Here is a 21,842-nt window from a genome sequence, read left to right as displayed (position 1 = left end):
CATGTTGGACCTGGATATGGGAAAAGGCAAATGTGATGATTGCATTTAATGTCAGTACCCTGTAAAATCCTTATTTTTGTTATTTTCTAATTTTTGAGGCCAATTCATATTGGTGTACAAAATAGCACTGCAACCCTATGGGTTAGGGACTTCCTAACCTCACTACAGTACCAGAACGGAATGTGTTTCCATATCGGTATGAAGACGTTCAGCACCCATGTCTTGTGTTGGTGGCTAGTAGTGTAATTTTGCCTCCAAATTTCTCTTTCTTAGTGCATGTACACATACTTGAATCACTGGTTGGGATTTGGGAGGTTTGTGGAACTATCTTGCTTGCTTTCAACAATGGAAAGCAAGACTGGTGGGTATATATCTAAAGACTGCTGGTGCAAATTAAGAGACTGGATATCATTGTGTTTTTCTGTTTGTGTTTGAAATACAACTGCCAGCATCCTTTTTAAGTAAATGTAGAGATTTGTAGTTGACAGCATGCATCTATTGTAATATAGGATTTCTCATAAAAACACCATGTTCCTTGTAAGAAATCATTAACCCCTTAGAATAGAACGATATAGCCTTGCTGATTTGTACAGACAGAAGGCCTTGGCTGATAACACTTTAATAAGCTTACATATAACATTAACTGTACACTAAACTTGCCAATTGTGGCTGCAAAAAAAAAAAAAAAAAAAAAGATTGCCTGGGTCTGCATTAACCCATTTTTGGCTCTAGCTGTATAAACGCTATAACATTATCACGGAATTAAGACATCTTTGGCAGATAGGCAAGTGGTATAGGAGTGTGTGATCATTAACCATTTTGACTCTTACCTGTAACAGTTGTTGTGGAACTTGTTATAAGAAGCCATAGTAATAAGGCCTCCCCATGCACACCCTAATGAGTAGAAGATCTGGGATGCTGCATCACCCCAAACCTAAAGGAGCAAGAGAACATTATTTTGAAAAATGGAAACAAGTCGACCAAATACATTTTTGACACATTTTCAATACACCTATAGACTGCTAGAACTGCACTGAAAATCAATAGTGACAATAAGCAGAAGTACTTTTTAGGGACATTTTTAGTGATATATGTTATTGCAATATTTCATAAAATAAGTCCATGAAATTAAAATTGTGTTACTGATTGCTAGCTAGGACATGCCACAGAGGTTATGAAGCTATCGTTAGGTTTTGCATGATTGTTGATGTTTTTACAGAAGTAAGATTAGAATGTCCTGGATATAGTTGATAGCAAATAATTTAAGTTATCTAACTTCAGTTTACATATGTACAGGAGATAAACCTCTAGGGCTATTAAGGTGTAACCAAAAGTGTAGCGAGGAGCTTCATAGTTCTGCAGGAAGCCTACCTTGGCATGTAAAATCTTGTCCCATTGAGGAGTGAGGTAATATAGAATTCCATTAATAGCTCCTTCCAGAGTGATACCACGAATGAAGAGGATGGTGAGAACAACATATGGGAATGTGGCCGTGAAATAAACTACCTAGGAGCCAGAGGTGGAAAAAATTATTAACAGAATGAAACTGGTCAGGGAAGGAAAGAAGTACTCGTTAAACTTTTGCCTCCTGCTTGGCATGACTCAATATACGGTTCGGAAAGAACCTGTGCAGATTGTTGAGTTGCACTTTGTCCATGGTAAGACAGAAGTATGATACATTAGGTAAAGCAGAGTATAACAGAAGAAAGCTTGAATTTGTATATCTGAATTATAGCGTATAAAGTAACCAATACTCTACAAAGCTATTTGCTAATAAAACATGTTATATAAATTTACATTTATTTATACAACTGAAAAAAACACAATTTAAATGAGGAACCCACCTTGCCAGAGGACTTAACACCTCTAATTAAGCATAGAAATACAACCAGCCATGATACACCAAGGCATCCTAGGAGTGGTAATTGTACTTCACCAAAATCACCAATGTCTTCCGAAATCTTTAAGACATGTCGCCTGCAACAGAAAGTTTAAAATAAATTGAGGCCCAGTAAGTTGACCCACTCATGGTAAGTCTGTGCTGCATCATGAAAGTATTTTGAAAATGTATTATGTTATGTGCATTTACTGGAAATACAGTACTTACTATGGTTAAGAAAGTGGAATTGCCTTGGGGGGGGGAAAACTATAAAGGGGATCTGTCACCCTTACATAAAAAGCTGTTTAACAAATGTCCTTTTCAAATTAAATGTGACCCAATACTTTGGGTTGTACCAGGAAATGTATTTCTTGTTACACATGGCTAATTTTTAGTCAAAGACCAGACATTCCTTCAAGTTTTATGATTAATATGCTAGCTATCATCCTAACTCAGAAAAAAACCTTATCAGAACTAGATAGAAATGTGTTACAGAGGATATATAACTGCAATAACTGAATACCGGATGATTTATATGTGTTTAAATATGTATCTGCATTTACTGATAAAATGAAAATAGTGTGATAATTATATATCTCTCACTCAATCTAATTTGCTAATCAGGAACTATAAAGGATGCACGACTCACTTGTATATGCTTTTAAATCTTGGTTGTGTTTTGCCCTTATGAGTTACACATGTTAGATTGTCCTCCAAACAATCAAAGCCCATTAGGTACCAGGCACGCACCAGCCCTTGTGTTTTCCAGCACAATGACTTTAAATTAGGAACTCAAAAGGTATTTCCTGTATGACTCTATGACTGGCAATCTGATTCCTTAGGTAGCGTCATTACGTAATGCCTCCCCTTTCCTCTCTAGTGTTCAGCTCTCTCCAGGAAACACTTGGCATTGTAACCTCTTCCTCCACATGTGAATTGCCGGAGGAGTACCTTTTATTGAAGGGTTTAAAATTGATGTCCATACAGACGCAGTTGAAATTGAGGGTTCCATCTCATACATTGTTTTGCTTACATTGTAAAGTATACACTACAGTATAAGTGTTATATTAAAATAGTATAAAATTATATAATAGTAAAATATTGTTGTCATAGTAAAGAAAAAAGCCAAATATTTAATTGTTGACCATTTGATTGCATATATGCTTCTACTTCAATGCAAAGATACTAAAAACGGGAGAGGGACGCTGAATGTTAAACGAGGCAGATGCCATGTACCTTCACCCAAGCAGATAACAGAGTGGTGCAAAGAGTTCTTGAAAGGGGCAAATGCTGAAGATTCTTTTTGCCGAATAATACATGAATGTGCCAATGCTCAAAGTCTATGAAAATGGCGTCTTAAACAAATTTTGTTCTCCAAGCTGTTAATCAAAACATTTTGGTACAAGTGTATATTCTATTGGGATTCATCCAGAATCCAGCCACAACACACGTTGCCCAGTGATTACTCAGATTATTTAGTAGCTATTTGCAGAACAATTGTTGTTATGTGCACATTATAAACACAATGTACAAAGCAAGGTAATTTGGCCAAAGCAAGTATTAAATAACAGTGTAGAGAACGTTTTCTGAACATTGTACAATACGAGGCAGATTTATCCAAGGTCGAGGTGAATTTTCGAATGAATAAAATTTGAATTTGGAGCTATTTTTTGTGTACTTCGACTAGGGAATAGTCCTAATTCAAAAATAAGAATATCGAAATTTATCACGTACTGCCTCTTTAAAAATTCGACTTCGACATTTCGGCATCTAAAACCTGCCAAATTGCAGTTTTAGCCTATGGGGGACCTCCTAGAACCCATTTGGAGTCAATTGGCGGATTCGAATTCGGCTGAATACGGACCTATTCGATAAAAAAAATTTCAACTTAATTTCGGTTGGTCTTTTTGAATTTGAATTTCGACCATTGATAAATATGTCCCTAAGTGTGCAGGTAAGAAGGTAAATTTGCTTGATTCTTGTAACATGCTAAAATGGTGAGTTTACTAAAAAAAATGTGACCTTTGTAAATGTGCTTCCTTTACGCACCCTGTAAAACTGCCACACAAAGCTGTGAAAGGTACAATAGTCAAATTATATACAGCTGCAAAGCCTATATTAAACACTTTATATTATCATTACATAATCAATTGTTCTCTGCTTACACAGCATACACAGAGTTTGATACCAAAATCAGTATTTTATCTCATCCATCTCACATGTACTGCATTGGGTTGTTTGGTTTCTATAAGAGGTGCCAGGGTATTCTAATAACAGCACAGTAAGGGGGTGGCAGACGGAGAGATTAGTCGCCCAGTGTCAAATTTCCTCTAATGCGGGCACCTAAGCTCACTGGACTGCCTTCCACCTGGCAAGAATATGAATCGCCAGCGGGATCGATTCACCCAAAATTCAAAGTGATCCTGCCGGCGATTCATATTCTTACCGACGGGAAGGCAGTGTGGGGAGATTAGTTGCCTGCATTAGAGGAGATTTGTCATTGGTGAATTGTTTTCCGTGTGTAATGAAGCTTTCATTAACTTCTATAGAAAACTGTGAGGAGGTGCATTTAAAAGCTTTATTGTTGGGTTTAGTAGGCACCTACCTATTCATACCTATACCTATCCTACCTATTCATTTTTGGAATAACAGTTCCCAGTGTACCCACAGGTAACTTAGTGTCAGGAGCACTCTGTTGCTTAATGCTCTGCTTCTAATCTGAGATGGCAGCCCCCACAGGCATCATAAAGGGACACCAAAGAATATAGATTCTACTCCTGAGTGTTCATGGGTGCTTTATAATTCTGCTATGGACTGATTAGTGGATTTTGCATTGTTCATGACAACAGGTAACGAAGGAACTTCAATGTTCAGAAAGCTTGCTGTGATTATCATATTAGTTAGCCAATAAAGTTTTACCTTTACCACTTTTGTTATGCTTCATATCAAACGTTCTATCCTAAAACTTTTCTTGACAACACTAATTTCTGCATGTCGTTGACTCATTGCCTGGAAATCGACCTTGAACTAGTTAACTCCTTTGGTACTATAAACCTGACTTCATCTTTCAGTCTGCACAGCAGCTTCCATCTTGGTAGCAAGTATTAAATAATTATTTTCCACAAATAGAGTTTGCATCAGTTTAATAACCCATTTACTTATCTGTAGAACACCTTTCTGTTTATGCTATCCCTTGCCAGACATTAGTTTTTATACTGTGCAAACCCCCATTCTTAACTGCTTTCTTCTAGAAAAAAAACCTATAAAACTATCATAGTGGACCATGTTCTAATAACACTGGTACAAGAAACAAACATATCTTAGCAAAAAACAACTAACAGACATACTAAGAAAGGGATATTTGTCTAATGCCAACATTTAGGCCCCTTACCCAGAGTCACGTTTTTCCAAAGCATTGTTAAAATACATTTTTCTGTTGTGCTGACTATACAGGTATTTGAGGGACTGCAGAATGTGTTACCTCCAATATTCTTCACTGGGACTTGTCCTCTTCAGTGTCTGGTTTAATCCCAGTGTGAGGTTGAGTAGGTTTTGCTGGGAGCTGAGGTTAAAGGAGGCACTAGAGTTGGGACTCAGAACACCTGCACAGTTATTTGTGTTCCATAGGTTATTGCAGTAGGTCCAGGGAAGAACACGGTTCATAGATGCGAAGAAGTAGTAGAAGGCGATACAAATAACCACATTGTAATAAATACCAATATATGTGGAGACAACCATCATCCCGTAACCTACACCTATAGTGGATGACACAAAAGCATTGGTCAAATGGATGAAAAAAAGCACAACTTACAAAAAAATATATATGTCTGTTCTTACATATGGCAGTTGACACATTTTAGATACAACTATATAGATAGATAGCAATTTGTAATTGTAATTTATTGGTTTTGACTATTGAGTTTTATATCAAGCTATAAAACACAAGAGAAACAAATATCCTGAGAAATGATATAGTGAATAAACTATCCCCTATTGCAAAATATAAGGATAATGTAATGTAAAACCCCGGCCGGTGCAGTTTTCTGCCGATAGGAGCACCGGCCCGGGGTTTCAGGTAAGTCAATACAATCACTTGGGGGTGCCTAACATTTGGCACCCCCAAATACAAACAGACTTTCCTTCTCCTTTAAAATGCAACTCTAGAATCTAGAGGTGGAGAGTATGAATACTATTTATACATACAGTACCTTTATGCATGCTGCTGCAAGTTTATGTGGAAATCTGCCTCACACCCAATTAATTATACAGTATATGTTCCTATACATGAATACACTGTACATTGTAGCGCCCATGTATTTCACCATCATACCTTTAAATATGGGACTGACTCTCCACACCCCAAGGCATCCCTGACTGGCAAACTGCCCAAAGGAGAGTTCCATAAAGAAGAGTGGAATCCCACAGAAGATGAGCATGATAAAGTAAGGGAACATAAATGCTCCTGTAGAGAATTAAAAATCAGAATTAGAAAACATATAAAATATTTGTTTCAGACAAAAGACACAGAGTTATGGAGAAACTGGGTACACATTGATGACTGCTTTACATAAGTTGTTAAGTTAGGACTATCTGTTTGTGTGTAGGGCACCTCACAACTGATCTGGCCAAACTCTGGTGTGATTGCTGATTCTGGCCAGAACAGAAAATAAGCGAAAAAAATAACCCTCATTGTTATTTTATTGGGACACTGTTTTAGACCTCTCTAAAACTATGAAATTAATCAGCTAAAATACACTAATTTGCTATCTAAAGTCAAATATCTCATGGATTTCTGTGGGTTACTACACCTGGAAAAGTTGAGGCCAGGTAGCAGAGTATAGCATTTTGTACCTATCTCTGATTATTACAGTATTGCAGCTTACTCTAGACACACCTCCTCCATTCCTGTAGCAGAGATAAGGGAACCGCCAAACATTGCCCAGGCCTACAGCATATCCCACGCTGGTCAATACAAATTCAATTTGGTTTCCCCAGTTTCCTCTTTTCAGATTTTCATCCTTCTTCGTTGCCTCACTGGGCACAGCACCATTCTGCAAAGAGAAAATACACAGGCGATTAATGGTAGTTTACAGAGCAAGGATTTATAGCAAGGACACTCAAACTATAATACAAAACTCAGCGAGTGACCCATTGTTGAAGTGTACATGTATTCTAAGGGGTCCGTTTACTAAAGTGCGTTAAAAATATTCGCACAATATATAGACAGAATTTTCGCCAAATATGTTATCGCCAGTTTACTAACCTGCGGTAATTATAAATTTGCAAATTTTTTTGCGCAAGAATAATTGTTCGCCAGTTATCGCATTTGCTGAAAATAGCGCTACGTACACATTAACGCATGGTTTACTAAACAGCGAAATGTGCTAGAGACAAAATTAACTCCAGAATATTCCCAAACTTTTACCACTACCTATGTAGTGGCGTAAAAGTATTTTTTTCACCAGTAAATTCTCAAGGGGCAGGAAATATCCCATAATACTGTTTTTTTTTTAACCATCATTCTTTGCTGACAGGAGAGAGAGATCTATAGCTATTGCTGACAGGATGTTTTGGCTTCTGCTTCTATCTGTTGCAACAGCAGCAGTTTCAGCTCAGAGGCGTATTATTGGCAGCGGGCATCACAGTCCAAGGATTCGTCAGCCTCTACACTTTTTTGGTTTCATTGGGATTGGCTACATTAAACTGTGCATTTCTATGAAGCAAAGAGATTGACTGGTATCATTTCTTGTTCCTATGATTCTATTGGCAGAAGAGTTTATATGATGCAGACATGTTTGATTGGTGTTACTCTGGTGATGTTGTTGGATGGTATAATCATCATTATCGTCAATAAAGTTTATGAGTTCGAAGATGCATTTCTGGCCAATAATGTCACAGTAAAAATTGCCATAATAACCGCCATAACTATTTTATAGCATAAATATTCGCAAAAACGTAATTTTTCACCAGAAAATTCGCAACTCGCTAAAGTTACCGCTAACGTAAGCTGGTTCCTTAACGTAGTTACCGCAAGTGATCGCAATGACTTCTGAGGGTATCGCTGTTTAGTAAACTTAATCGCTGCGAATATTCTCGGCGATAACATGCGTAAACTTAAAGTCAGATTTACCGCACTTTAGTAAACGGACCCCTATATGCTTTAATGAAGCAGGTCTGTTATGCTAAACAGTTATCTCTTACAGGCCAATCTAAAATGGAGAATTATCAAATATCAAGACTTTTTCCTAATCTTGATCTCAGTTTAAAAATTAAAAAACATTTCTTCAGCACATCAAGATTTTCCGAATGTTTTCTTCACTAACATTTCCTTGCCAAAATAAATTGGGTGTTTGGAGGTGCCAGTAGCCTTTCAATAACCAGCATTTCTTTTATGGATATTAATGAACTATAAATAATTCCTGAGTTGGGTTAGTACATCCAACAGTATTCTATAGAATGCAATAACTTTTTGAGATAATGAATATGATGAGAAATGGTAATTGGGATTTTCCAATCCAAATTTCTTGGATTTTCTTAAATCTGCCCTTATGTCTGTTTGCTTATGTTTGTTCCATTGTTTGTAATTTGTTTGGTTTTTGTGTTGCACTGTTTATATTTACCCCCACAATGTAAAGTACAGAACTGATAAAGGTGGTGCTTGTAACAGCATCTTTAGGCAAGTGTCAGGTGATATTGTTCCTTTGGGTTCTGCGTGTTTGGGCTGCTAAAACAATTTTTGTCCTGTCATTGTCCTTAAGGTGACCAGACTGTGTACAGGGCCAGCCCAGGCAATGATTAGGTCTGTGAGACTAGAGCAATAGCGAGCACGACAAGAGGTCTGACTCAGACCAGACAAAGCCAGCTCTGTTCTTTTGCTTCTCTCTTCACATTTTTAGGCAATGCACGAGCTGAGACCACTTTCCCTTTCTTTTCTGTGCCCTGGAGAAATGAAATTGCAGCATGGTGTAACAGATTAAATATTTTCCTTTAGAAAACATTTAAAACTGAGTTCCCATTTTATTGGTTTACGATTATTTTTAACAAGTAAATGCCTTTAAGTATAATGAAAATCATCTTTTGAACTGAACAAATATCAATAGGACTTGAGAAATAGACAATAAAGCATTTAAGTATAGTCTTGCACGATTTTGCACATCTATTTCTCAAGCATGTAAAAAAAAATCTGGTTGGGTTTATTATTATTTTTACTAGCAGTACACACTAAAAGATGTACCTTATGGGGAAACTTCCTTAGGATTTTAAAAAATAAATGCATTGAATAAAGCACATTTTGTATCATGTATACAGAGTTTTAGGTTGGAGCTTGATAAAACATAAGCACATAAGCACCAGTAGCACAGACACATTGTAGCTGCCAAGCTTGAGCATTAAAGGAGAAGGAACAGCTAAAATTAAGTAAGCTTTATCAGAAAGGAATATTTAAATACACCAGTAAGTCCTCTGTTAAAAGAAACACATTTATTGTATACACAAGGGCTTCTGTATTAGACTTCCTGTTTTCAGAATAAACCTCCATGGCTAGGGCTTGAGCATGCTCAGTTTGCTCCTCTCTATCCCTCCCTGCTGAGCCCAGAGCAGGGAGAAACTGAGGCAGGAAGTGATGTTACACAATTTAATATGGCAGCTGCTTTACAAACAGAGAACACGTCAAGAGCTGTTTACTCAAGTATGGTAAAGCATTCTGCAGAGTAAATATAGTGTTTAAGATTGCACTATTGTGGCTAATCTATTGGCTTCAGTAGCTTTCCTTCTCCTTTAAGGTTGCCAATCTTTTATACTGATTACTGATTAGCAATTGCATTACTAACACTGGCAGCTGACTTTGGCTGCATAACAAAATTAAAAATAAGAAGTTGACAAACATAAGGGCATACATCACAAGTAAAGAAGGACTGAATAATGAATAGGCAAACCAACACAGGATAAACTAGTACTTGTTATAAACTGTCACCAAAGGCAGAGGGTGATTATTTTGTTTGGGGAGGCTAAGGCTAATGTCACATGCAATGATAGACAAACAACAGATTTGGCCCCCTACCATCCTGATTATTTGTAATCGACAAAAATTTACTTCGCCCGTCACTATGTGCAAAGGGTCAAGATCTTATCTAACAATAAGGTTACAGTATCAAATGGATAATGAGCACTGCAGTAACCTATGACACATGCCAAAATAAATTCAGAGCATTGCATTAACCCTGCAAATCCAAGTACAGTCTTTGCAGAAAATGTATAACAAGCATTGAATTTACCCCGGATAACTCAGTAAAATCAGTTGCAGCGAAATCACTTCTAACATTACAGTTACAGTACAAAGTGACTACGCTTAAATTGGTTGTTCCCCTTTAAATTAACTTTTAGTATAATGTAGATATGCTATGAAATGAGAGTTATATTCTGAGACAATTTGCAATTGCTTTGTTTTTTATTATTCATGTTTCTTGAGTTATTTAGCTTATTATTGAGCAGCTCTCCAGTTTGCTGTTTGAGCAATCTGGATGCTAGGGTCCCTTCCACAACACCTTGGCTCACCCAAGCACTACCGTAAGTCCTTTTCACAACACTGGCCGACATTGGGTTGCTGTTATGATTATCTTCTACAGATATCTGTTTCTGAGTTCATTTGCAAGACGTACGTGTGTGTGTGTTAACAGGACTTTTTCATAGAAATAATGATAAGTGAATAACAGTCCCATACAAAAGGTATCAATAAAATAAATACATGCAGCCCTCAGTCAATACAAGCTTTTGTTATTACTTGGAACATGACAACAAAGGATGAATAATGAAAAAAATAAATGTCAATTTCTTTTCCATACCACAGATATTTGTCAGCTTCTTGACCCATTCCAGAGCAAATGGAGCAAATATAATATAACGGGTTAAACTCATTATGGTTTTTCCTTATTTTTTAAATAGCATTTATTGTGCAGAAGATAATTGAAACTTCTGAAAACTCTAAAGAGGAGCAAAGCAACCCTGGTGTGAATGGGAAACAAAGTCTCCACTTCTCAACCACATACAATGGTTGAGATCAGCACTGCTCCCAGGAAGACATGCCGGACAGTCCTTGCTATTTTTGATGGGCATCCTACATAAACACGACAAGGCTTTCTGTTGTACCATCTGGACAATGGCTGTGCCAAAAAAAATCAAACCAACTGAACTAACATGCACTGCAAAGAGTTGCATTAAAATAAAGTTTGTGAAACATATTATTATTTATATACTGCTACAGGAAACATTAAGGGGAAGATTTATCAAGGGTCGAATTAAAAATTTGAATTTCAAAATTCAAATTTCGAGTTTATTTTAGTGTAATTTCGACTAGGGAATAGTCCAAATTCAATTTGAGTTTAAAAAAAATTTGAAATTCGAAATTTATCATGTACCATTGAATTTGACTATTTGCCATCTAAAACCTGCCGAATTGGTGTTTTAGCCCATGGAGAACCTCCTATAATCAATTTGGAGTCATTTGGTGGAATGTTTCATTTAAATGTTTTGGTGAAAAAACTCGAATCGAATTCAATCAAATTTGGTTTGAATTCGATTCACGTTTGCAGCTCGATCCTATTCAACTGTTTTAAAATTTTTTATTTTTAATAAATTTCAATTGGTCTGGGTTTTTTTTCCGAAAAAGTTGATGGGAGTTTTTAGAAACTCCCCTTGATAAATCTGCCCTTATTGTCACATACGTAAATATACAAAAAAGAGGGTTGTGCCACACAGAAATCAGCTTCAATAGGTCAGCTTCCAATAGGTCTTATTGTTTCCAATTTTTCAGGCTTTACAGTGTTTTCCTACAGAGGAAATGATGACCCTTGCATTTAGCTGAAAGATGCTAGTTGTTATTTATCTCCATGTCTGACATAAACAGAATGCTAAAGAACATGAACTATCCTATCCCATAGAGTAAATAATCAATGACTGCATTTGTTATAACACATTAAACAAATGCAAGCTGCCAGAGGAGATGGTACCACTGTATTAGGTGAACTAGTAGCCATACTGCCTATCACTCAACTGAGAGAGTTAGTATAACTAGTACAGGTATGGGATCTGTTATCTGGAAACCCGTTATCCAGAAAGCTCTGAATTTTGGAAAGGCTGTCTCCCATAGACTCCATTATAATCAAATAATCCAAGCTTTTAAAAATGATTTCTATTTTTGTCTGTAACAAAACAGTACTTGATCCAAACTATGATATAATTAATCCTAATTGCAATTAATGTTTACATGATTTTATAGTAGACTTAAGGTATGAAGATCTAAATTATGAAAAGATCCATTATCTGGAAAACCTCAGGTCCCGAGCATTCTGGATAACAGGTCCCATAACGGTAATTCCCATACCTCAAAATATATCAAAACCTTATTGTTAAATGATAAGAAAAACTAATTATGGTAAAATATTATAATTGTACACAGAAATATTATATTTTATGTAGGTGTCACTCCTGCATTAGCTACTTGATATTAATGAGCAGGATTCGTTTGATGGATTTACCTGTGCCTTTATTCTTTAGAATAAATAATAAGCAGAAGGACCAGGGTGGCTCCTCTAAATCTTAAGCAACGGGAGTAAGAAAGCAGCTGATGCTTACACAAGATTCTGTTATTTTCTCTAGGTAGAAAAACCAGTAACCTTGCACTCCAATGAGGAGCTTGAGCTAGTGAAACACATATGTAATAGTGCATAGGCTTCAGGTTCAACAAGTATCTCAAAAGTGAAGTAGATAAACCTCTCTGTATGAGATGGGTTAACTTGTTTGCAGAACTTACATTAGGTAATGCCACAACATTAATCATTGCTACTTCACCTCCTCATTTCCGAGGTCACATGTGCATAAAGTTGATTGCCAACAACTGTTATGATTTTTTTTTGCAAATGGCGAGATGTCAGTGATTTTGCTAAAGTCTGTGGGGTGCTGGCATCAGGAGTCTGTGTGCACCTAACCATGTCATTTAATTACTGACGCCAGCCACCAAGATGTGACAGCTAGTTATTCCTGTGCATTCCTCTGCATATCCGACAGACAAAGCAATCTGCTAAATCCACTTGGAAAATCAGTCCCCATTAACTCCTCGGACACCTTTTTATTTATAGCAGATCTATGGGGCTTGCTTAAAAAGCGATCAAGTTCAGGAAATGCTGACTGGTAAACGTAAAGGAATACCTTTGATGAGCTGTCTAATATTCTGATTGAATAAGCTTATAATGGTATGAATACAGACAAAATGAAGTCTCAAACATTTGTGACATATTTTATTGTCTCAAAACGCGTGCAAAAATGGTAACATATCCTGATAAGGGGTCAAACAGCCCTACCATACCATAATGTTTTGAACTACATCAGTGTTACAACATTTTTGTGTTTGTATTGCTTAGTTAAAGGAACAGTAACACCAAAATATTCAAGTGTATTAAACTATTTAAAATATAATGTACTGTTTCCCTGTACTAGTAAAACTGGCGTGTTTGCTTCAGAAAGACAACTATAGTTTACTGAATATAAACAAGCTGCTGTGTAGCCATGGGGGCAGTCATTCAAGGTTCAGGTTACATAGCAGATAACAGATGCACTCTGTACAATACCACTGTATTCTTTTACCTGTACCTTTTCTCCTTTTTTCAGCTTTTTTCAGCTACAAATGGCTGCCCCCATGGCTACACAGCAGCCTAATCACATAAACTAAAGTAGTCTTTCTAAAGCAAACACGTAATTTTTACAAGTACAGGGCAACAGTACATTACGTTTTAACTACTAAAAATTCCTTTTCTTGGTGTTACTGTTCCTTAAAGGAAACTGTGCAAGATCAATGTAAACAATAACTACTTTTTTTTTTTTAACACAAACATCAGATATCCTAGGATGTAAATTAGCAGAACAACAAAATGCACCAAGCTAATGAATATCATGTCAGTAATAATATAATGATTTCCATTGATGTACTATACCCCTTGCTGTAGTACAGATCCAGGTATCGCTGTGCAGCTGGCTTCATAGCATCTGTCAAAAAATCAGGATAACGCAACTGGAAAGCAAGCGGCTGGCCCCACTAACACAGGGGATAATATGGAGAAGTATCTACTGTTCATTAACCAGTGATGAACTTCATAGGAATCTCATTTATACAGGATCATTACATCACACAGTGAGTGAAAGTTTCTAAATACCAGTGCATAACAGTGTATACACTAAATCAAATGTGCTATCCAACTCTTTTACCTGCTGGCATGTTGAGTAGTAATGTGGTTTGGCTTGTCTACAAGAAACAAATGGTAAAACCATCAGTAATTTATCTGAAATGTACATAGTGGGATACTATCCTTGATGTATTACTATAATGTTATCTGTATGTTTAATAGAAAGCTGGTAATACATGTACATTTCCAATCGTTATTTTAGGAGTGAGCATTTAGTTTAAAGCTCTAACAAGCACGACACTGCCTATCTTCCGTATCAGTCTGCATCTGTATGCAACTTTTATGTTTTGTTTTTACAATTAATACAACCTTCTCATCTGGTAATGAAACTTCTAAAAGGCTTTCTAATGGCAAGGGAATTCAATCAATTAAATTATTTCTTATGTTCTTTTCTTCAAAGATCTGTTGCTTTGAAGGTAGGAAGTGGGAGGGCCACCAAATAAAGGATTTGTACCTCAATATTTGACAGCAAAACTTTAAATTCCTAGTACAGGTACTGAGAAAGTAATCTCAAAATGATTACAAGTGCATTTCTTTACTTGCTTCTGTGCCTTAGTTCAAAAGAGGTATCACTGTTCCCTGTGCCCCATTTCGGGTGCTGCATTGACAGTTCACCCAGTGTGACATTAACCTTGATGCACTTTGGCCAATTAAGTGGATCTCCGTAAGTTCTTCATAGGCCTCTTGACTGCAAAAGGAAGAGCCATGAATTTTGCATGATTATCCTCCAAACACTGAACCATGCTCATTTTGGAGAGAAAACTGTAGGGAGTAGTACTACCCATGGTGCTTCTCACTGGAAATCAAACCATGGAAAATTACAGTGTTTTGATCTCCAATTTTGAGTGACAAGTGTACCTTAGGTAAGTGCTGCTTATCTGCATAAAAACATGAAAAATGTATTATGTCCACTTAGTTTTAACAAACATAAAAAGTCTTATGCCATACTAAATCATTGAATTTTTCTACTTGCAACAGATTATTAGAGTGTCAGATTTTTTTTGGAGTGCAGTTTGTCTCCGAATAAGAAGAATATGATGTTTCGGTGCTAATGTCTAGCAAAAATCCTCATGGAAGTGTAAAATGAAATCAAATCTGCTTCCATTAACAGCATATTTATGCTTGCAGCAAACTATTGGATTACTAAATGTTTACCTCTTTTTAAAATAAACTTAAGGGCAGTAATTATTTTTTTCCCCTTTTTATTGCTTTGTATTTTTGCCATTAGCATACTGTAGCTACAAGAATTGAGAAAAAAGGTTCCCTTTCTGAGATAAATTGCAGAAAATTTCCATTTTGTATTATTCAGGGAGGCCCCAGTCATGTAATAGAAATAAGTCTCATCACATTGTCTCCAGGATGTCTCCAATTTTTGCTTTTTTTTTATATGGTAATTGGCGATCTCCATCAACAAAAGCTTGATTTGCTAGGGGTCCTCACATGCCCTTTGGCTTTCATTGCCTTGTCTCAAATAAATGAAGCACATCATCAATACAAGCTTTCTGGGGACCAAGGAAAGATGTTTCAACTACACTGATTTACGTTTGGGAACTCACTGCTCAAGCTTGTGGGTGTGTGCGTATTGGGAGTGCTCTTCCGCTGTACCATAAAAAACACACACACAGAACAAAAAAAAGGAAGTCACAAAGAAGACATTTCATACAGATGAACTTGTAAGTCCAACATAAACCTGAAATACCCCTTTCTATAAAAGTGTAAGATTTATATCTGACAGATGTCTCTGTAAACACAGAAGCCAAGATGAAATAGGAACATTGTATGAGGAGGATGTTGAAAGAAAAAGGGGAAACACTGATCATTGACTTTGCTGGAACAAAGCAAATACTGGATTTTAGGAGAGAGAAGAGCAATGTATTTGATGTGTGGAAGTATGGAAAAAGTATATCCCTTAATTTAAATGGTTTATATTGAAAACTGTACTGTATCTGTCCAGCTAGCAGTGTAGGTGCTTCTTCACAATGAGGACAGTGAGGTTGTGGAATGCACTGCCGGGTGATGTTGTGATGGCTGATTCAGTTAATGCTTTTAAGAATGGCTTGGATGATTTCTTGGACAAGCATAATATTATAGACTATTGTGATACTAAAATCTACAATTACCCTAAATACGAGTATATATAGTTTATGTGAATATATGATGGTCGGTAGGAGTGTGTGTGTATATGTGTGTGTGTATATCGGTGTTGGGTTTCATTTGGAGGGGTTGAACATGATGGTCTTTTCACAACCTAATCTATCTATTTGTATGTAAAAATATGTTATTAGAATTATTTTACATTTTATGGTTTTTGAATTTCCCTTCTACTTGTATTCAAGTTTATTTTTTTCTTTTGATTGTATACTCATTTATTTTGTTTTGCTTGTGTCTGTCCCTTAAAATGTTTCTCTTTTTCTGGCTCCCCCTTTTCCATTCCTTATTTTTGTGGGAAAATATGTCCATGAGCAGTTCATTGACCTATTTCCCCTTTATCTGCATTTTCCCATTCTGTCAGCCATTGGCATATCTATTGGGTTTTTTTTACTTATATTACCTGCTCTTTAAAATGTTAGATACCCCTAAATGATTGTAATCACTTAACTGATTCCCCAGGATGATGCTCTTGTTGTTTATAGAAAAACTGCACTAGCCCAGTGTTTTTCTGCATAAATTATTTGAAGCAATCTTTCATACTTGTCTTTTCTCTGTGCATGGGCATGTGTATGCAAACTAAAGTCTTTTTGTGTTAAAGTTCCACTCTACTACACATGCACACCTGCAAAGAGAAGGAAGGTGCAGGAAGATGATTGCTCCGTGTTGCTTGCAAAAAAGTACTCCTCACTTATCAAATATGTTTATGCACATAATACAGCAACCTTGGGCCCAACAGAATCTTAAAGTTTCTGGCTCTTTGTGCATTTGTATGGAATTCATTGTGCAGATGTATTCATGGTACAGAGGCACCAGTAAGATATAGGGCATAGGAAGTGAAAGGGAATGGAACAGGGTTGCAAAAGGCAATGATACCAGAAAAATTTCAGTGGGCCCTCCTGTTTATACAAACAGTTGGCCTTCTTTCCAGTATCATTACCATACTGGATAAAAGTATAAATCTAGTACAGCACTGTTTACCAGAGGTGAACTCTCCAAATTATTGGGGCCAGATTTATCAAAGGGTGAAAATTTTGTTTATTGTTGGGCGAACAATTGGAAAACTGGTGTTACCCATAGCAACTCTAACATAAAGAATGTGTCTTTCAGCAATCTTATTAATCACAGCTAATTGGTTAAGTCCTTTCCCCAGCTTTTTACACTAGACTAGTGCATGTAGTGCTTCTGCAAAGCTCACTATCTTTGTATAGATGCTAAGACCTAATAATAATAAGAAGAAAACACTCCAAAGCACTTTAGAGGAAGAGATGCAATGGATATTCCAAAATATTTAATAATTTTTCTCTCCTAAAAACATTTCAGAATATTTTCAGTTGTTTACAGCAGACCAATATATCCATTAACTATTAACAAAGTTGAGACTTTTTGGTCTTCCAATGTCTCAGTTTGGCACCATCAAAAGCTTAACACCATTAACAGTTTCAGTTTACACATCATGCTAACCAAATAACTGTGTAAGCAACTTATAACATTTCTTTGCAGCAATATCATTTTCAATATACCTTGTAAAGGTACAGGAATGTAGGGAAAACGTGTTACCTGGCATCCCATGCATTACGCCTTACTAGAAGTAGCAGTATAACTGCTACACAGTAAATATGGCAGACCTTGTGTATACGACAGGAGTGACAACATAAAAAGCATAGGCATATATCTGTACACTCACAATCAGAAAACAAATTACTTTATATATCTAATATCTAACCCACAACATTGACCATAAAAGTTAACTGCAGCTTGTTTTGAATGCAGCACTTGGGAAGGGACAAACATGCCATATATATATATACTGTACATTAATCTTGCAGAGATCACAGTTTGTATGCAGTGCTGTGCTAAGCATACAAGCAAAGAAAAGGCATTATTGAAATTATGATATTGTTTATAAAATGTTTTAGCAGGCCAGGGTCCAAAATTCCCTTGCATCATTAGGTCTTTTGCCCTCTATTTGGACAGCCTTCCACTTTACAAATGTGTTTCTGCATTAGGACACAAACCTTGATACAAAGTGGGAGATACTGTATTTTACTTAGAAAATGGCCTGGCCATGCTTCAGGTAAGATGCATTTCTACATAATTACTAACCAAATGGTTGCCAAGTGAGCACAATACTGTGTATTAAACAGATGAAAGCTTCTGTTGGTAATATGGATCCAGTGGTAATGGCTATATCTTTTTACCTAATCTCTGTTTGAGTTTCTACACTAGGCAGCATACCACAGTCAGAGAGTGGACAAAACTGAATGGGAATTTAGGGATTGGCAAGTTCCAGATGTAAATTACAGGACCTTGCTGATATCCTGGTAAAAGATAAGATGGCTCTGAACTCTAGCAATGGTTAAAACATCTTTGAGTGCCAGGTGCATTTAAAAAAAGCCTCAGACTATCTTTTTTGTTACCGTATTTTTGTCAGCAGCAGAGGGGTTAAGTAACCTTATACAAATATACTGTAAATGTGCTACAGCTACTTATGTGTTCCTAGTTATTTATGTCTCCATGGCAAATGTTTTTGTACAGGTCTGAGCATTCTATTGTGTATAACTGCGAAATCTAAAACAGGAATTTGTTTCATATGCTCTGGGGAGTTCTTGCTTTCTTTGCCTGTGATCCATAAGGTGAGATAAGATAAGCAAGGGATTCCAAGCTTATAAAGTTTACTGCAAATAATTAGACATTCTAACAAACCTTTATTAGAGGTATAAACAAATAAAAGTGCAAAAGAAACATTATCAGAAGGATTCAGGATTTTTCAGGCCAGTTTTCAGTTTAATGGGGAACTATCATGAAAATAAAAATTCAATGTAAGCTTCAGCATACTGAAATAAGAAACTTTCTAAATACAATCAATTAAATATTCTGTACCATTTCTGAAATAATTAAGTTTATCTTCACTATTCCTCTTTCAGCATCTTTTTCTCCTCATTCTTTCTTCATTCAGGGGTTGGGTGACAGATGAATGATCCAATATATCTTACAGGAGGGCTCCTTTTGCCTAGAAGATGTATTAGAGCTCACTCTATTAAAATCACCAGAAATCCTGTCTCTCTACATGCAGAATTTGTGCAAAAGGCAGTTATATTGTTAGATTTTGTTTGTACTGGAATCAGTTATTTGAGTGAGCTCTAATACATCTGCTAAGAATGGGAGACCCCCATAAGACATATTGGATCATTCATCTGACACCCAACTGCTGCATGATGACAGAATGGAAACAGATGCTGAGAGAGGAATAGTGAAGATACACTCTATTATTTCAGAAACATTGAAGAATTCTTAATTGATTGTATTTAGAAAGTTTCTTACTTCAGTATGCGGAAGCTTATATTACATTTTCATTTTCACAATAGTTCCCCCTTTAATATCATTTCTACATCACCTATTTAAATTGGCTAGTTAGCACAGAACCCTAATAAACTTCCCATCTATGCAATGGTTTGCAACTGTAAAGCACAAGAACAGGTAACCAAAATATGCAAATAAATTGCCTGTACAGATTCAAGCCAAAAAAAACTATAGTATGACATTGTTTGAGTATACCGTTTGAGTATATTGTCCATTTCAACATGTGCCCAAATTGCCTCCTGAATGGCATACCTTGAATGGTTAGTTAAGATGTGCTGGCCGATACAATGAAGAAAAGCTGCTCAAGATACATGGAACAAACATTGGAACTGAACCAGGATGCCCTAAATGTGTCCATTGTTACAGCTCGAATTCTTACACGTGAAATACAGTATGTTGTATGTTTATTTGCAGAGAAGCTGAAGGAATTATGCTACTTTTGCTTTACAAGTAAAACCATGAGCACATAGTGTTCTGTGGGTATCCTGTCTCTTTAATTATAACATTGGTCCATTTACAGATGCTCAGAGTTGCCATAGCCACCTAAATAAAGATATTTACAGCTAAAGAAAGAAAAAGGAAGGAAAGAGTTGAAGAATGGACAGGCGCACAAAGATGGACCCCTTTTTCAGATTCACTCAGCCTGAAGTAACCACATTACAAGCTATCATTTCAACTCAAGATGTTAAGAACACAATTCTCTTTTTTAATGTAATTCTATGCCTGTTGTCACTATTTTATATTTTATCTGCATACTACTCCTACGCAGTCTTCTGTCAGGTTAATGGAGCTTTTTGAATGGGTATTTTAATTAAGTGTGAGTATGTACAAAGATCTACAAAATCATGACTTGCTTAAAACATCTTTCAGATGTATCCTAAATAAAATAATTTTGTGCATACCATATTTCCATGAGCCACTAACTGCTAATAAACTGTAAGGAAAACACCGCCTCATCACTAGAGGCTGTGGCCCGGCGCTTACTAGGTTTGCCACCTGGACTGTATTTTACTGGCTGTGCAGCAAAAATTACTCTTGGTATCAACTTTATTAACCAAAACATTTCAGCAAACTATATTTAAGAATGTGTAACAACAATTTTACCCAAAACAGTGCTATAAAGCCACACAGTGTAGTGGGTTATAATACAATGCAATACAGGATCTGTTATCCGGAAACCCGATACCCAGAAAGCTCTGAATTACAGGAAGCCATCTTCAATAAAAAAAATTCTAAAAATGATTTCCTTTTTTTCTGTAATAATAGAACTGTACCTTGTATTTGATCATAACTAAGATGTAATCTATCTTTATTGGAGGAAAAATAATCCTACTGAGTTATATTAATGTTAAATTATATTTTTAGTAGATTTATGGTGTGGAGATCAAAATTATGCAAAGAAACCCCAGGTCACGAGCATTCTGAATAACAGGTCCCATACCTATATAATATAACATATAGGCATGGGAAGCTATTATCTGGAGTGCTTGCGACCTAAGGTTTCTAATACTGGGATTTTTCCATATTGTGGACCACCAAGCATTAAAGGTTACTAAAAACAATAGGGTTGGTTTTTTCATGTAGCTTAATAGATGCTCATTTAATTAACACTGAGTACGTCACTGTCTTATACTGTATATATTTTAGAGGGCCACATCAGTGTCACAGGCCTTCCACCAAACAGCTCTGCTCATCATTTGCCCACATACGTCCGTACAGGGCTGAAAATAGAATAAAGAAACTAGTTCCTCAATATACTCCATGATGAAGAGACTGCATGTATGTCATTTGATCCTTTCACATGTAGCAACAGATTTTTTTGTGTATTCACTGCTGTAAAGTGAACACTTGTCTTGTTCAGCTCACACTTCTCAATGGGCAGAGGGAAATTAATAGCTACCCCAGGACTTTTCTTACTCTAAGGGGCAGATTCACTAAGGGTCGAATTTCGAAGTTTAAAATACTTCGAAATTCGACCCTCGAATTGAAATCCTTCGACTTCGAATATCGAAGTCGAAGGATTTAGCGCTAAACGTTCGTTCGATCGATCAAAGGATTTTTCGAACGATTAAATCCTTCGAATCGAACGATTCGAAGGATTTTAATCCAACGATCGAAGGAGAATCCTTCGATCAAAAAAAGGTTAGCAAACCTATGGGGACCTTCCCCATAGGCTAACATTGACTTCGGTAGGTTTTACCTGCCGAAGTAGGGGGTCG

The 21,842-nt window shown here is 36.4% G+C and overlaps 1 protein-coding gene across 2 annotated transcripts in view; it reads right to left on the bottom strand.

Annotated features, from left to right (window-relative positions):
- slc6a9.S (solute carrier family 6 member 9 S homeolog) overlaps positions 1–21,842 on the bottom strand; it is a 62,526-nt gene that overhangs the window by 6,032 nt on the left and 34,652 nt on the right. For both annotated transcript variants that reach the window (XM_018260855.2, XM_041561448.1), the window contains 6 exons: positions 6,774–6,930; positions 6,210–6,341; positions 5,361–5,634; positions 1,845–1,977; positions 1,372–1,506; positions 831–934 (listed from right to left, as the gene is read on the bottom strand). In XM_018260855.2, the coding sequence (XP_018116344.1) occupies positions 831–934; positions 1,372–1,506; positions 1,845–1,977; positions 5,361–5,634; positions 6,210–6,341; positions 6,774–6,930 (935 nt within the window). The remainder of the gene's footprint in view (positions 1–830; positions 935–1,371; positions 1,507–1,844; positions 1,978–5,360; positions 5,635–6,209; positions 6,342–6,773; positions 6,931–21,842) is intronic.

This window comes from Xenopus laevis, chromosome 4S (assembly GCF_017654675.1).
Source record: "Xenopus laevis strain J_2021 chromosome 4S, Xenopus_laevis_v10.1, whole genome shotgun sequence".
In the NCBI taxonomy this organism is placed as follows: Eukaryota; Metazoa; Chordata; class Amphibia; order Anura; family Pipidae; genus Xenopus; species Xenopus laevis.
The sequence above is the reverse complement of the archived record's forward strand: the minus strand, read 5'-3'. Positions and strand labels throughout refer to the sequence as shown.